The sequence below is a fragment of the Leucoraja erinacea genome, chromosome 25 (assembly GCF_028641065.1).
Source record: "Leucoraja erinacea ecotype New England chromosome 25, Leri_hhj_1, whole genome shotgun sequence".
Taxonomy (NCBI): domain Eukaryota; kingdom Metazoa; phylum Chordata; class Chondrichthyes; order Rajiformes; family Rajidae; genus Leucoraja; species Leucoraja erinaceus.
This window is the reverse complement of record NC_073401.1, coordinates 4,441,598-4,459,617: the sequence shown is the minus strand read 5'-3', so window position 1 is coordinate 4,459,617 and position 18,020 is coordinate 4,441,598. Positions and strand designations below refer to the sequence as shown.

The 18,020-nt window shown below is 42.6% G+C and overlaps 1 protein-coding gene across 1 annotated transcript in view; it reads left to right on the top strand.

The window, feature by feature from the left end:
* fbxw8 (F-box and WD repeat domain containing 8) overlaps positions 1-18,020 on the top strand; it is a 151,019-nt gene that overhangs the window by 67,777 nt on the left and 65,222 nt on the right. Inside the window, exons 6-7 of the mRNA XM_055655595.1 lie at positions 6,588-6,784; positions 14,293-14,511. Of these exons, the coding sequence (XP_055511570.1) occupies positions 6,588-6,784; positions 14,293-14,511 (416 nt within the window). The remainder of the gene's footprint in view (positions 1-6,587; positions 6,785-14,292; positions 14,512-18,020) is intronic.

Sequence of the window (18,020 nt, the reverse complement as noted above, 5' to 3'; positions counted from 1 at the left end):
CAACCCTTTTTCTCTCTTCGCAGATGCCGCTTTACCTGCTGAGTATCTCCAGAAATTTTGTTTTTAGTTTTGCTTTCCTGCCTGCCACCTGATTTAAATAAAAGCACGATGATGTATTGTTAAGAGTGATTTACCAGAAACCAAAGTCCCTAATGAATAAGATAGAAAGTTGCCTGACAGCTGTAATTCTTTTCACCATGTATGAAAATATATTAATTGCTGCATTAGTCCATAGGTTCGAGGTCACTTTTTTTTTAGCACATCTCTTTATACAAGTACATTAAAATGCTTTAATCATTACCTATCACATTTTCAATCAAAATCTATTGTTCATTCCTGTGATTGGCTGATGCAATCACTTGGATTTTGCTTGCTCCATCTACATTAATGCATTTTATATTGATTCCATCTCTTTGATTTTAGAGATCTTTTGCAATAAGCAAGAAAGAGAGGGAGGTGATTTATTTCAACAACTGTATCATGGCACAAAACAGACATTAATTATTGATTGCTAATTTGTAAACCGAGACTCGGTTTGAGTTGATTATGTCTGGCCATCAGTGAAATGTCAGATTATCAGACGCATTAGCTGTGAGGATTAAATTGGAACTGAGCATGGTGCAGGATTGTAGAAAACACTGTCTGAAATGATAAAATTGATTTGGTGGAGAAAAAATCATTCTCAAGTATTGTTCTGCAAATGGCTATTGTTGGTATTGGAAAAACATAATTCAGATTGTATTTGATGCAGATCCAAGTCTTCCAAGAGGCTCATTTCTTCCAAACACCTTAGCTAATCTGGAATTTATTGATAATACCCAACAGTAACATAAAACATCACTGCAGTCTAAGAAAGATTATGAAACAGATAGCGGTGCAGCTTGTTGGCTCTGAAGCGTGATGTCTTTAGACAATTTTGAAACAAAAGCCTAGTTTGTCATAGTACTCGCACTGCCATTTTTGATCAGATTGCTTGTAATTTCTAAGGATTTTAGCGAGGGGATCAATATAGAAGAGTAAAATTGTAGGTATAATCTAATGTAGTTCTAAGAATTACTGCATGCTACAAATGGATTCCCCTTGGATATTTGAAAGTGTGATTGAAACTCTGAGTTTATCCAAGTGTGCATTTTGTAAAGAGGGTTTGTTGAACTGGTAAAACAAGACAGTAACTGAGCTGCCCAGAAAATGCCTTTTCACTGCTCTTGGAATGATGTCATTGCACTACTGAAATGGTGCAGATTACAACAGAGGAGCACATTGCATTGTGTGTTCTTCTCCTATTTAGTGGTCAATGTAGTCGAGAATTTAGTGAGGTTACTAATAGTATGCCGACATCTGTAACTGTTCTTCAAAAGTGATTTGAAAGTGATTAGCATACCTCATCCAAAGTATCAGTTTCCTGCCTCTTGATAAGCTAACAATAACTACTAATACACAAGATTCCTTACTGTTTTCTGATATACAGTTTATAACATTTATCTGTACAACTAAAATAATAATTGGATAATTGGAATCATCAATCTCATGTTGTCCAGGCTTTCCTCATAAATTGGTAGAAAGAATCAGAATGTGAATTCGGCAAGTGTAATGAACCGAAGGTTTCCTTTGACTTCTCCATGCTTGTGATTAATTTTCCACCTATTACTCTGCTATCCCGCCTGGGGAAATACACCCCAGTGTCATTGCCGACAAGGCAGTCAGCCTAATATTCATGTTTAGTTTTTTTACCATAGCTCAGAGACACAGCATGGATCTTGGCTCTTTGGCCCACCGAGTCCGCACTAACCAGCGATTCCCACGCATTAAAATTATCCTTCACACAATAGGGAAAATGTTACATTTTATACCAAGCCAATTAACCTACAAACCTGTATGTCTTTGGAGTGTGAGAGGAAACCGAACATCTCGGAGAAAACCCACACAGGTCACGGGGAGAACAAACTCTGTACAGACAAGCACCCGTAGTCAGGATTGAACCTCGGTCTCTGGCGCAATAAGGCAGTCGTTCAACCACTGTGTCAATATGCCGCCCTTAAAAATAAATGTCTTAGAAAGGATAGGCTGTTTGCGGAGGCATAAAAGATGTTCAAGATCCAAGTCTCATTGTGGGCAATTCCATTTGTTATGACATATCTCGTATAGGAAGTGCCAACTATGGGCATAAAAATATTGAGAATTAGTCAATATAAATTATCTGTAATTGTTTAAGATCTGTTTGGGTCTAGATACAACACCAATAATTTTAACGTGATGTACCTACCCATCCCTTCCTATTTTGTAAAGTCTCATATCATCATTTATTATCACATAGTGAGAACTGAGTTATTGAAAATGCATATTATAGAAGCAAATAAAAAATACAGTACGAGTGAGGGAGGGAGTGCTATTGAGGGAGTGCAGCGTAGGTGTAACAAGGTTAATTCCCGGTATGGCGGGGCTGTCATATGCTGAGAGAATGTAGCAGCTGGGCTTGTACACTCTGTAGTTTAGAAGGATGAGAGGGTTTCTCATTGAAACATATAAGATTATTAAGGGTTCGGACACGCTAGAGGCAGGAAACATGTTCCCGATGTTGGGGGAGCCCAGAACCAGGGACCACAGTTTAAGAATAAGGAGTAAGCCATTTAGAATGGAGACGAGGAAACGCTTTTTCTCACAGGAAGTGGCGAGTCTGTGGAATTCGCTGTCGTGGAGTGGAGGCAGGTTCTCTGGATGCTTTCAAGAGAGAGCTAGATAGGGCTCTTAAAAATAGCGGAGTCAGGGGATATGGGGAGAAGGCAGGAACGGGGTACTGATTGGGGATGATCAGCCATGATAATATTGAATGGCGGTGCTGGCTCGAAGGGCCGAATGGCCTACTCCTGCACCTATTGTCCATTGATTATATATCCAGTGATCTAGATTTAGGACATAAAATATTGTTAAAATCCCCCCAAAGCAGCTGAGAATTTTAAATTGGATGATTAATTTATTTTAAATTGTCTATTGTCTAAATAGCTAATACTAGACTAAGTGGGACCCGTTGGGTCCCATGTTCACACGGGAGGGCTGGTCCCCCGACGCAGTATTCCACCTTTCCATCAATTCCAATATTGGGGTGAAGAGACTGGTCTCCAGAGGGCTAGTATGGACATTGTGGGCCAAATGGATTCTTGGGGTGGCAGCTCAGTCCCTCGAGCCTGATGTGCTGTCAGCTCACTCACGGTTGGTGGGCTGGCAGTTGACTATTCCTTGAAATTCCATTTCAAGCAGAGTGATAGGCCAACAAATTCAAATCCATTTTCCTACCATTTCAAGCAGGGTGCAAGGCCACCAAATTCAAGTGCAGTTTCATACCATTTCAAGGATGGTACAAGGCACCAAATTCAAGTGCAGTTTCATACCATTTCATGCAGAGTGCAACGACACCACATTCAAATGCAGTTTCATTCCATTTTGTGCAAGGCCACCACATTCAAATGCAGTTTCATACTATTTCAAGCAGGGTGAAACCACCATAAAAACCACCATAAAACCACACAGTAGACATTCAGTGTGTTCAGTAGATTCACAGCTCAGACGGAATCGTGACCTCTCCCTACCCCATCATGCAGAGACCGAGCCACACCCACACTTCCGTGTTTTATAATCCTTCCCCGTCCCACCGGAAAAGGTGTGGCCTTCATGGCGTGATTGACATGAGAGAGATTCTCACCATTTTTTAAACACTAATAACACTTTTCTTTTTCATTGATGGGAAGTATCCTCTGCACCTGATGAGAGGAGGGGAACTGAGTACAATGGCCAAAAATCACAGCCGTAAGTGGTAGCGTTTTATCTAAAATCAATATAGTGCAAACAGGAAGTTGTCAAGTTTAGACAAACAACCATTTGCAGGCAATGCCTTTTCACTTCAACCCAAACCCCCCCAAACAACCATTTGCAGGCAGTGCCTTTTCACTTCAACCCAAAAACCCAGTGCCCAAACAACCATTTGCAGGCATGCCTTTTTACTTCAAACCAACCATATTTTCATTTTCAAACCACATTAAGGGCACTCACAGTTGAGTAGACGTGTTCAGTGTTATTCAGAGCTCAGAGAGATGGCTTCCTCCGTCTTGCAGAGACTGAGTGAGGCACAGCACTTGCTGGTTTTATAGTCCCTCCCCCTCCCTCCAGCAGGGGCAGCAGAGAGAATGGCAAAAAAAAAAAAAACATTACTATCTCTCTGATTTACCATCGATGGGAAAAATCCTTTGGTCCCGGAAAGCGGAGGGGGGCTCTGAGTGAGGTGGCCAAAAATGATGGCTGTAGGTGGCGGCATTCTCTCGGAAATCGCAGCACAGTGGGCCAAAAGCGGTCAATATCAGACTTTTAGTAATATAGATAAGAAGTGGTGATTAGATTTCATTAATGGTACATATCCACTCGGTTCAGCAATATTTTTAAGGGAAGGAAATCTGCTTTCCTTGCATGCTGCTGCTGAAATGTTACTCATAATTCACAGTAATGTGACTAATTCTTAACTTTGTTCGGAAATGATCTGTAAAGCTTTGTGACAAAAGTGCTGTTAGAATCCACCATCAACCTGGATTCTTGTTGCGCAGGTGACTAATGTATAGATTGTCCAACTGACAATCATCTGGGTATACATGTATAACACCTGACATGGTCATACTGGCAGAATCATTAATTTCATTCACTCAATCATATAACCATTCACTCACTCCACCCCACCAACAAACAGTAGCAGCAGTCTGTATGATTTATAGGGCGTGCTGCAGAAACTCACCAAGACTCCTTAGACAGCATATTCCAAATCCCCGACCTCTACTAGCCAGAAGAACAATATCAGCAAAAGCATGGGAACCCCAGACCTGGAATTTTCCCTCCAAGCCACACATCAAGTTGACTTGAAAAAATATTGCCGATTCTTCACTGTTAATGATACAGCTCCGCAGTTGTGCCACATGTATTATGAATGGTGGTAGACACTAAAAAACTGCCTGCATATAACAAGACTTGAAAGTGTTCATGGGGACACAGAGACAGCAGATGTTGGAATCTTCAGCATAAACAAACTGCTGGAGGAACGAGCAACATCTGTGGAAGCAAAGCTATGGTCAACGTTTCAGTGCTGCTACAAGATCTCAATCTGAAACGTTGACTATCCTTTTGTCTCCACAAATACAGCTGGATCAACTAAAGCAGATTGTTTTATCACAATGCTTGTGTTTGGTAGAGATGTGGCAAGCAATCATGCCACAAAATGCTGAACAGTGGTCAGCACTAACAAGAGAATCTAAGCACTTCCCCTTGAAATGTGGTGGCATGGCCATCAACACCATGGAGAAAGGTGGGGAGGAATCATGAATCCTGTACAGAAGAATTTAAGATTAGTAATGAATGTAACTTCAATTTCCATGTTCCAAATCTGTCTTTTTTTTAAATATAGAAATACTTAACATCCATCATGAAAGGTCTAATTTGTAAACTGTATGGGTGAATAACTCCCTCGTTGTTCTCAAATGGTGCAGAGATTTCTATAAGATACTCAGAGCACTTTGGTTTAACATCTCATATGCAAAATGGCATCTCCAATAGTGTAATGTTCTGTCAATGCTTTACTTAAATATTAGACTGATGTCTGTTATCTTTCTCAATAATTTTCTGTACCCTCGAAATTTTGTGTACAAGAGTGTACAAAATCACGAGGAATCGATCGGGTAGATGCACAGAGTCTCTTGCCCAGAGTAAGGGAATCGAGGACCAGAGATCATAGGTTCAAGGTGAAGGGGAAAAGATTTAATAGGAATCTGAGGGGTTACTTTTTCACAGAAAGGATGGTGGGTGTATGGAACAAGCTGCCAGAGGAGGTAGTTAAGGCTGGGACTATCCCATTGTTTAAGAGACTGTTAGACAAGTACATGGATAGGATAGGTTTGGAGGGATATGGACCAAGCGCAGGCAAGTTAGCCTAGCGTAGCTGTGACATTGTTTCCACACTGTATGACTCTATTTTAATATTCCATGAATAGCCAACACAAGGCCCTTCAGATGCACTCCGCTAGATTTTCATAATGTGCTCCGTTTTAGAGTTTAAATTAACATGGATGGTCTCACATTTGCCACATTAAAGTCCATTTGCCACATTTTTCCATGTGTTTAATCTCTCAAATTTCCATTGCCACTGGTTACAAACCTTCCTATTTTGTGTGTCATTTGCATGCTGCAAACTATATGTAGCTATCCATGCCAATAATACAAATAATCAAATAAAAGGATTGAAAGCTATTGTTCCCCATTACTATTTCGTCACCTGTCTGATATTAAACATGATGTCCAAGCCATGTCAGAGTTAGATTAATGTGTGCTGCTCATTTTGCTGCGTTGTGAAGTTTGATCTATGAAATTTTGCCAGTGATATGAGTAATGGTACACATTTTCAAAATTAAAATCAATTGATGAGTGACAGAATGCGCTGAGGTGAAAAAAGCATTAAATATAATTGTGAAAGACTTTTTAAAATTAAAGTACTAACATTTATGTTCAAAAATCATCGTTGTACAAACATGTTATCAATTTTCTCTTATGCTCACTTGCAGGTGCTGTTGATATATGGAGCACAGTTCTTGGGCGAGAACCAATACATCATTATCAGCACAACCAGGACATTCAGGCTATAGCTGTGGCTATAGATAGTGCTGCAGTAGCAACTTCCTCATGTTATCAAGTAAGATTAGAATCCAGCGACCAGAGAGGATATTGGCAAACAGCATGCCAATTTGAACTTCAGAAACTGGTGGGTTTATGATTCCATTATTTCTCACGTGTACACATCGGTTTTCTAGTCGTTGCTGAAAGCTTTACATTAATCCATTTATTATTAGAGAATCAAGAGGTTTGTGTGCCATCAGCATCCATTGGATTGATAATGTTTTATGGAATGGGCAATTCAAAGAAAGAACAAACATCTGAATAGGGCAATAGCACTTAAAATTATAGAACACCTTATTCTGTTGAAAGGTTTCAAAAACCCTTTGGCAATTAAATGCTTTTCAAATGTGGTGACTAATGTTATGACCAAAGGTCATTTGATATGGCAAACCTGTTTGCATCCAACTATCAATTGTGTATTTTCAGAAATATATTAATATTCTTCCTAATTCCTCCGAGGTCATACAAATTCCAGAATGGTATTTCTAGTTGGTTTTTTTGACCTACTGTTTCTTTTCTATAAGTGACACAGAATTGATTGTATTTATTTTGCGGCCTTTTAAATATTTATAGTACTTTCTCAAACAATGATTTACCTTTATTTTAAATAATTTATATACTTTCACTGTTATATGATTTTTAAAAATATTTTCTTTGGATATAAGCATGACTGGCAGAATAGCACTTGTCCACTCTTAAATAATCTGCTGGGTTACTGCTGTCTAATACTGTATGTTGAAACCCACCCACTGCCCTTGTAAGTGGTGGAGTTGTGATTTGAAAGGCACTATCAAAATGTCCCTGACAGCTTGCACTTCTGCTTCTTGGAGACATAAGCCTATAGCAGACACCGTGCAAACTTGGTTGAGGGCATGCTTAAGATGAAGGAGGGGTTCCTGTCAAGTTAACTGATTTTTTCGCAGTGTAGAAGAAGAAGGGAAAAGGCAGTGGGTGTAGAAGAAGGATCTGGTGCAGTCAGGATTGTCAGTGAAATCCTGCAGAAAATGTCCCTCCACCAGGAGCTTCCAATTTTGAAAACTTCCCACAAACTGTCATTTCCCTTGAGAAACGTGGCGAAACTTTAGTGAATAACTTGCAGGTTTTCAACAAAGTAACTGACGATATCCGTAAAATTCATGGTTATGTAGGTAAAGACGTACAAGGAAAATGTGAGAAAGTGAATTTAGCTAACAAAGATCTTGAAGAAATACAAAACATAGCTAAAGTCTCAAAGGTAATGCACAAGATATCGACATGAATATAGTTGGTAGCTTGTTTCTGGTATGCACCAGTGACTTCAGCTGAGGTAGAAAGACAGAAGCACTGTCTTCAACACTGAAGCATGTTCTGTCTGACACACAGCATAGTTTAACACTAGATAATTTGATAAAAATGCGAGGAACTATGTGCAACCAGGCAACTTTGGTCATTTAATATAGAATACCATTATATTATCATTTTAACCATATTATAATAGGGGAATTACATGCCTTTTTATGCCTTTTTTTAATCAATAAATGCCTTTTTAGTGATTTTATTATGCCTGTTTGCCGGCCTATTTCAGAATTTTTTAGCATCTAAACATCCTGGCTCTACTCATAACCCAATGGAATGAACATTGAATCCTCCAATTTCAAGCAAAACCCACTACCCCCTTATGTCCATACCCGCCTCCATTGCCAGAGTGAGGTCCACGCCTGCTGTGTCACCCTGCTTCATCTTCTAGCTCCTAACTAAGAGCCAGGATTTGCCATAAATCCCAAGACCGTCATTTGTCCTTTATCACCATTTGGTCGAGTGCCTAAATTGCCTTTTTCTTGCCAACTATAACCCTCCCTCTCTAATTTACATTTCAATCCTCTCCTCTCCTTGTAAAGTTATTATTCCGTGTTAACATCCTAATTTCAACCCATAGCCTTTGTCACTTAACCGGGCCTGCCACCACTTGGCTGTTCGTGCTCGCCCTGCGCAGCCTTTACTGTTTAAGCGACTGCTGCTAGCGTAGACACTCGGCGGGTGAAAAATGTGGGTAGCGTGTGGACAGCGCGTGAGTAGCGTGGGGCGGGCGCATGGAGTGGTGTGGAGGAGTGGCGTGGAGGAGTGTGGACTTCGTCCTGCATGAAATCTTCGTGCGCCACCGGCCTGTCTCGTAACTGGCGGCCAAAGTGGGACAGGCCCAAGATATTTTACGCTGTCGTATTTTACTCTGGATAATTTTGTGTCCACATTACAACAGTTATATTTTAAATGAAGTTCTCTCCCACTGAAATATTTTGAATCGTTCAAAGGATGATCTCAAAGCCAGTTTGCTTAAGAGTGCGTGCTTTATTTCTTAAGAAAATTAGTCTGCTTTTAAAACTGCTAACATAGAACATAGAACATTACAGCACAAGAACAGGCCCTATGGCCACAATGTCTGTGCCGAACATGATGCCACGACCAGTTGCTTTGTACACTGTTTCCTGTTGTATACTGAATAATAATATGGTATAGAACTGGCCTCTGAACCAAGATGTAGAGCGGACATGTGTCTAAAATATATTTTGAAGTTGAAGGGAGAAAGCTGGCAAAAAGCAAAGTATAATAAAATTGCACAATTTTAGACATTAAAATTTTTGGCAACCTTTTAACTGAAATGCAAAATTGAACAGCTGATATATTTTCAGAGAAAATAGTTTGTGGAAATTTGTATTAATATGAGGACCAGTGTGTAAAGAAGTCTCAACAACACCAGGAGCTTTGAAAACTAACTGTAGCTTTCCCTTTAACGTGTTCACATAATTTGCTAACTAGCTGTCAACAAAGTAAACTGTCACTGGAGCTAGAGGTTATGACCCCAGGGAGGGAACATGCTAAATTATAGAACCTAATAGCTAAAGGGGAGGTGGTTAAGGGTGGTGCTTGTCACTATGTTAAAGGCAGTGACTTCATGCACTAGCTATCTACATCCTTCCTCTTGGTCTGACACAAAGCAATATAACAGTGATAAGGGCGACCAACCAGGCATGCGCTACAAGCAGGCATACAATGATTACAGATTTAAAACAAAATCCCCGTAGCGAACCGGCGGCTTTGACCAGCCTGCCTGACAGAATTTGTCGGGGTGCGAAGCTCGCCCTGGAGTGCCTTCCGCAAGTCTTCAATGAGGCGAGTTGGTCCTCCCCCTGCAGGAACAAGAGCAGCCGGGGCCGGGGCAGGCGAGCGAACCGGGGATACAGGGGGAGAAGAGGCAGGAGAAGACCCACCCGCCTGGCGGGGTAGAGGGGAGAACGAGGGCTGGGAGGCGGAGACGGGGCAGTCTAATCAACGGCGCTGTGGGTCCCTGGGGATCTGGGCACCTGCGGAACGGCAGGAGCGGAAACAGACAAGGGAGGGGGAGAAGATGGGGCGCTACAGGCGGAAGTGGGGCTCGTTAACGAGCAGCAGATGCACCCGGGAAACGGCAGTAGATGAGCTTCTGCCCGTCGTGGTCCACCAAGTAAGAGCCGCGCTGTGAGTTGCTGCTGGCTGTGAGTCGACCACCGTGGCGAGCTTGTAGTGGCCAGAGGCAGTCTGCATCCGGACGATCTGGCCGGGAAACAGGGGCGGCAGGTGGGCCGGGGGGCGGCAGGCCCCTGGACGCCCCGAGCTGCGCCCCGGGGGAGCGCTTCTGCGAGTCATGTTGGCTTGGTGGTGATACGCTCCTGGACAATGGTGGGCGGGAGAACAGAGGGAGCAAGGGCTTGTTGGGCAACAGGGAGGGGGGGGGGGGGGGGGCGAGTTCTGCGAGACAGCAGTCGTGAAACTGAAGGCGAACCCTGGGCAGGGTCGCGGGAGATGTTGCGGAGATTAAGTAGGGCCAGGTGGAAGTCCGACTTGGACAGCCGACAGTGCTCCAGCAAACCCTTATGCAATGGGGACTGCACGCTCCGCCAGGCCGTTGCTTTGCGGGTACTCAGGCCGGCTGCTGGTAAAATGTTTAAAGTTCCACTGAGAAGCGAAACGCTGGAACTCGGCACTGCTCCCCGATGGCTGCCGTTGTCGGCGACAAGTGGAGGCGAGCAGGGGAGCCAAACACCAAAGTGGCGCCCATACACAGCCTCCCGATGACAGCCGAGGAGGAAAGGGAGTGGAGTTGGTCGACCTCAAACCAGTTTGGAATAGGAGTCGACGAGGACCAGGAAGTGTTTCCCACGCCACTCGAAAATGTCAGTAGCGACCGCCGTCCAGGGGAGATCAATGGGGGGCAGGCTGTTGCAGCAGCGGCTGACGTTGTTGATGTGGAGCCAGGCTGTTGCAATGAAGGGCAAGCAGAGACCCACTCCCGGATGTCGTTGGCCATGCGGGCCAGTAGAACTGGCCCTGGGCGCTGGACAGAGTGGCCTCGGCCCCAGGATGACCGTTGTGGGCAGCACTGAAAATATTGTCAATTATTAACCCTCAGTGACTCGGGCACTATGAACCTTGTTGCCCCTTAACCACCACGTTCCCGTCTCTGCAGGACGAGCTCATCGCGGACCAGGAAGTATGGGACGAAAACACTGGCCGGCAAGGAGGAGCGGCGTTCAGGCGGATAAAACCCTGGATGATTACATGTCGGACAGTAGCTGCAGGATTTTAGGATCCTTGGCAGTGTGGCCTAGACGAGGGCACTGCATCTGCTCTTGGAAGGCACAAACATTGTTGACATTTAAGCACCATTAGGTCCGACGACTCGTAGGGGGTGGCGGGCAGAGGAAGGCAGAGGGGCGCGGGACAGTGTGTCGGCAACGAACATGTCTTTGCCTTTTCGGAACGATGGTAAAAGTAAAACCGTTGCAGCTGCAACATCATACGCTGCAACCTGGAGGAAGCAGCGGGATCGGCTTGTTAAGAATGGTCACTAGTCGGCTGGTGATCCGTTTCAATCGTGAAGGTATTGCCCAGAATGTAGTCGTATTGAACCTCGAGCAAGCACAACAACAGTTACAGCAAGGAGTTCTTTTTCAATTTGAGCGTAGCGCTGCTCAAAGCCAGTTTGGTCATGGTGCGGGACGCATAGGAAATTAGGCAGCTTTTGATTCCGATTCGTGGAGCTGCATGCAGCAGGCGCCGAGGCAACGAAACTTGGAATCGTCACAGAGTGAGAACAATGGGGTGCTGTAGGTCAAAAAACTTGAGGGGGGGGGTACTGATTGGCAGTCACTGAGGACGTTGTTCAGGACGTCACAGGCGCCGGGAAGAAGTTGCGGGAACCAAGCCCACGCAGTGTCCTGTAGCGCCTTTTGATGAGCTCCCTCAGGGGCGCACTCAGTTCGCTTGAGGTCGGGGATAAACTTCCCCAGGTAGTTCACCTTGCCCAGGAAACGCTGCAGAGCGGGCACATCGTTGGTAAGGATGCTCTCGATGGGCAGCGGTAGAAGTTCCAGAGACTGAGCAGACAGAGACCTTTTCAGTCTCCTCAGGGTCGGGCTGATCAGCCTTCTGAGGCGAGTAGAGGTATTGTGGGCCCAAGTAAGTGATCGGAGATCTTTAACTCCCAGGACCTGAATCTAGAAACATTCCACCTCTTTGGGTTAAGTTGGGGATGTAATGCCGCCTCTGGACTTCCGATGCTAGAACATTTACGCACAAGAACAGGTCCCCTATGGCCACAATGTCTGTGCCGAACATGATGCCACGACCAGTTGCTTTGTACACTGTATCCTGTTGTATACTGAACAATAATATGGTGTAGAACTTCCCTCTGAACCAAGTTGTAGAGCGGACATGTGTCTAAAATATATTTTGAAGTTGAAGGGAGAAAGCTGGCTAAAAGCAAAGTATAATAAAATTGCACAATTTTAGACATTTAAATTTTTGGCAACATTTTAACTGAAATGCAAAATTGAACAGCTGATATATTTTCAGAGAAAATAGTTTGTGGAAATTTGTATTAATATGAGGACCAGTGTACTTGCACAATAGTATTTTAAAATGAGTGAAATCCCAGCAGTTGAGTTTTCATTTAATTATTTAACTTAATCAGCACTTTCTACTTAATCACAGGTGTTCATTATATCTTAAGCCATTGAATCATGATTCACTACTTGCCATGACATTTTTTTTTAACCAAGAAGTATATCATTTTTATTGCCAAATGAAAATAATTTTGAGATCATTGACTCATTTATACCAATTAAAAAAAAAGTTTTTAGATAAGAAATACAATAAATATTCAATCAATTTAAAAGAAAGCAGAAGTTGCACTATGGAAGCTTTAATGAACCATCATATTAAAATTACCTCCAAAAGATCATGGAAATTTGCATGGTCATGGATAATGCAAATTCAGTGGTTGCTGAATTATGCAAGATTAGTAATGTGAATTTAGTTTGTTGCATCGCTCCCATTCTTTGCTGTTTTAGCTTGCAATATTTGCTGTTGCTTGAATTGCTGATCAGTTGGCTCAATGCCCTCCCTTGCACTATTTAAAACTACAGCCATTGAACCTGTCAGAAATCCATCAACATTTTTTTTTGATGGTTTTCTATAATATTTCTATATAAAATCCAGCCAGATTTTATATAATTGCTTTAAATATATTTGTGTTTGATGGCACTTAGTTTAGTTAACTGTCAATTGTTTATATATAGCAACTGTGCAATGCTGATTTTACTGGAGTTTGTGTATAGGATAACTGGAGATGGCTATATGCATCTCTGATGCCTTTTTCCCCCCCCCACAAATAACGAGTAGGTAATGATTGTTGACTGAATAACATTTTAGTCTAGCTTTCTTGGGTTTATTGTATCGGTCAGGTTAGTTGTGATTGCAGATAAGCAGCTCCAATGCCAGCGACCTGCCTGCCTAGAGCAGGATACATGTAAGTGGAGTAGAAATAAAACCAACCAAGTTGTAATTCCAATATACTGGCAGGTGACTGAGGGCGGCATGGTGGCATAGCGGAGAGATACTGCCTTTCAGTGACAGAGACCTCTGGTTCGATCCGGACTATGGTTATTGGCTGTATGGAATTTGTACGTTCTCCCCGTGACCTCCGTGGGTTTTCTCCAAGATATTCGGTTTACTCCCACACTCCAAATACGTACAGGTTTGTAGGTTAATTGGCTTGGTAAAAATTTAAATTTGTCCCTTGTGGGTGTAGGATACTGTTGTAGGATGTGCGGGGATTGCTGGTCAGTGTGGACTTGGTGGGCCGAAGGGCCTGTTTCCACGCTGTATCTCTAAACTAAACTAAACTAAGAGTCATTGAGAATGAACTGCATGAAAAGGAATTGCTTTATACAAAGGACTTTGCTCCCTTTCCCATGAACCGCAGTCCATATAGTGTAGTTTATTTTAGTTTATTGTCACATGTACCAAGGTACAGTGAAAAGCTTTTTGTTGCGTGCTATCCAGTCAGCAGAACGACTATACATGATTACAATGAAACCATCCACGGTGTTCAGATACAGGATAAAGGGAATCATGTATAGTGCAAGATATAGTCCAAGGGTCTCCAATGGGATAGATGGTAGCTCAGGACTGCTCTCTAGTTGTTGATATCAAACATATTTAATTGATACTTTGTTTGCGTGTGTGATGTGTAATCCATAAAATTCCTTGAACCTATTTGTTCTCATTATTTTGCAGGTTGGCTCACTTCAGTTTGTTCCCAACGGTCTGAATATAGATGGAAATGAAACATTGCTGGCAGCAGCTGAGGATACAGTTTATTTACTCAAACCTGAAACAGAGCCAAAAGTACTTCACTCCATCTATGGAAATACTGTGACCTGCCTGGAAGTATCCAGTAATCGGGTTGCCTGTGGTGTCAGAAATGTTGGTTGGATAATGAGTGACGGCAATAAGGTAAATTATTTTCAAAGCCTATCATAAAGTAATAATCGTAAAAATGGACAACAGTTATGGTATTTACTACTTTAATAGATGTGAGGCAGAGCTGCTTGGAACACATGCTGATTTAAAAAGTTGTGCTCTGCAACAAACTATGTGATGGAATTTAATCAAAAACCAAATCACTCAACATGATCGAGAACTAATTTCACCAGAAGTACGGCCTTGGATTTTTCTTCTGTCCTATGTTGTATTAAACATGTATGCAAGGAGATCACCGTGTATTTCCATCTATGCCAGATAATGTTCAACACTATTTCTGAGAAGGGGTTACTGGTGGGGAGTGGGGTGTGAATCTGGAGGAAGGACATGGATTGTGAGTTTGGGAGAAGTTTGAGGTTTTGGTGTTGGAAGCAAGCGAATCATAAGATAATGGGAGAAAATGGATCTTGGGGATGCAATTCTAAATCTGTTAATACATTTGAACTTTTAACGTTCATTATCAGATTTGCTTCCATTCAGAAATGAAATAGCTGGTGATTCTGTGCAAACTCGTCAGCATTTATCAGCAAAATCCATTGTGTTGGCATTGTTAGTAGGGCATTCCAAGTTGTATAATCAGGAGCTTGCAAAATTGCACGTCAAATGTGAGTCGCAATACGTATCTGGCAGTGATCAATCTTTTGTATTAATCAAATATAATTAAAAAAACTATGAAAATGAACTTTGAGTAGCTGATTAACTTTAGTCTGAATTTTTAAGGTGGCACTTTTGTGAACAGAGCATGGTATCTATAATCGTCTCCGATAAATGTATTATCATTTTTATGTTTTGGGGAGGTCATTATCTTAGTCACTTTTTCAATTAACATGGTTGGTCTGCCATTTTATGCATGTGGACATTCACACTGGAGATTAATGATTGTGCTTGCATTGTAGGTTGATAATAAAATGACGAGCTGAGTATATAATAAATGTAAAACTTACCGAGCAGAAAGAAGTCTGTTAGATGTATAAACATTTTGCATGTCTGCTAATTACCATCACTTATATTGAAACCTGTTTAAAAGCTTTTATTAAATACCTTAATTATATTTTAGCATATTCTTTGTGTAACCATTTTACTTTCAACTCCAGCAGTATACTTACAATAGCAATGAATATAAATGGTATTTGTAATCAGCTGCTGGTAACTGTGCATTGCCAGATTAAATCTCACTGTATCAATAAGTTAAATTAGTGTGCTACAGCACTGCAACAGAACGTTTGGCTCAACATATCCATTCTGACCATCAGGTACCCATCTGTTCCAATCCTATTTTCTAGCACATGATATGTAGTTCTCTCTGATAGTTCACGTTATAGGAGTAGAATCAGGCCATTTGGCCCATCAAATACACTCTGCCCTTCAATCATGACAGATCTCTGCTTACGAATCCCATTTTCCTGCCTTCTTCCCATAACCCTTCACACCCGTTCTAATCAAAAAATTGTTTATTTCTGCCTTAAAAATATCCACCGAGGGCCTTCACAACCCTCTGTGGCAATGAGTTCCACAGATTAACTACCTTCTGCCTAAATAAATTCCTTCTCACCTCCTTTCTAAAAGAGCACCCTTTAATTCTGAGGCTATGACTGGTCCTAGACTATCCCACCAGTGGAAACATCCTTTCCACACCAATCTATCTAATGCTTTTCATTATTCTGTAAGTTTCAATGAGATCTCCCCTCAACCAAAGGTTTAGAGGGCGGCGCTGTAATGGCAGCGGCCCCTGCAGGCCGTCTGTCCTTTTTAAAAATATTTTTTTGTCTCATTCAATGTAGTTTGGTGTGGTTTTTTAAATATTGTTTTTAACTGTGTATATGTGGGGGGCAGGGGGGTGAGGGAAACATTTAAATCTCTTCCCTGCACGGGAGACCCGACCTTTTCTTTGTCGGGTCTCCGTTGTCGTTGGGGTCTAGAACCGTGGAGTGGCCTCCAGCCGGAACGACCTGGGGGCTCCTGTCGCGGAGCCTGCGGACTTACCGTTGTGGGGCTGGCCGGCCTCGGTGTGTGGGAAGATGTGGTGGCGCAGGGCTGTGGCCGGACTTCGAAGCTTCGGAGGCTCCAGCTGCAGGCCTGTGGACAGTGACATCGGGAGCTCGCGGGTCCCTGATGGGAGGCTGCTTTTTGGAGCTCCCGCGGCGGCCATTTCTCCCGCCCGAGTTGCGGGGCTGAGGGTGACCCGGAGCGGGGCCTGACATCGCCCGGCGCGGCTTTAATGGCCACGAGACTTGCCATCACCCGCCGGGGGCTCCAACGTTAAGACCCGGAGCAGGACCTTACATCGCCGGCGCGGCCTTAACGGCCGCGGGACTTACCATCGACGCCGGAGGTTTTAACATCAGGAGAGGATAGAGAGCAGGGGAGAGACAAGACTTTGCCTTCCATCACAGTGAGGAGGAGATTCACTGTAATCGATGCCTGTGTGAATTGAGTTTGGTTGTGTGTCTTGTAAATGTTTTTCTTTTTGTTGTATGGCTGCAGAAACCAAAGTTCCTCACGGAAAAATAAAGTTCATAATATTGTAACCTTCTAAACTCCAGCGAGTGGGAGCCAGTGCCATCAAACGCTCATCATATACTAACCCACTCATTCCTGGAATCATTCTTGTAAACCTCCTCTGGACCCTCTCTGGGGCCAGCGCATCCTTCCTCAGATATGGGGCTCAACGTTGTTCACAGTATTCCAAATGTGGTCTGACCTGCACCTTATAGAGCCTCAGCATTACATCTCTGTAATGTGATTCTTACACGTGGGGAGAATTTCAACCTCCACCACCCCTCAGGCTGTGCAAAATTCTCCTGATATCCTCCTTAAACTTTGTACATATATATCTATATCTAACCTAAATATCTGCTCTGCCCTGGGTTTCCTTCACTCCAAGGGAAACAAACCAAGCCCATCCAGTCGATCCTTATGTTTGCAACGCTCCATCCCAGGCAAGAGCCTGGAATCTCATCTTCATCCTCGCCAATCCAATCATGTAATTCTGTGGTATTGTATAGACGTTGAAATGTTCTTCATAATTTGTTTTCAAAATCTTATTATTGACCTCCAATTCTGTTCCACAAGCAATAATGACTGAAATAGAAATCTACAGAACAAGTGGATCTCTTCAGAAAAAATATTATTTTGTAAAATGGGAAAAATATTTTACTTTCCTTCAAGCAGTAATAAAAGCATTTTGAAAGTATTGTGGAAGATCATGCATATTATTTTGTGTTGATTTTCAAATGTTATATTTGTTTTACTTTTCATCTCTAAATTTAAGTAATCCACATAGAAAAAATAATGGATTGTCACTCTCCGTTCCCTTTATGAATAGAGCGCAGGTATACCTGGCTCAGTGATCCCCTGTGCTGGATCATTGCATTTTATGATTATCAATAAGGTTTGGTCTGTACCACGGTTACACAGAAAAGCTGGAGAAACTCAGCGGGTGCAGCAGCATCTATGGAGCGAAGGAGATAGGCAACGTTTCG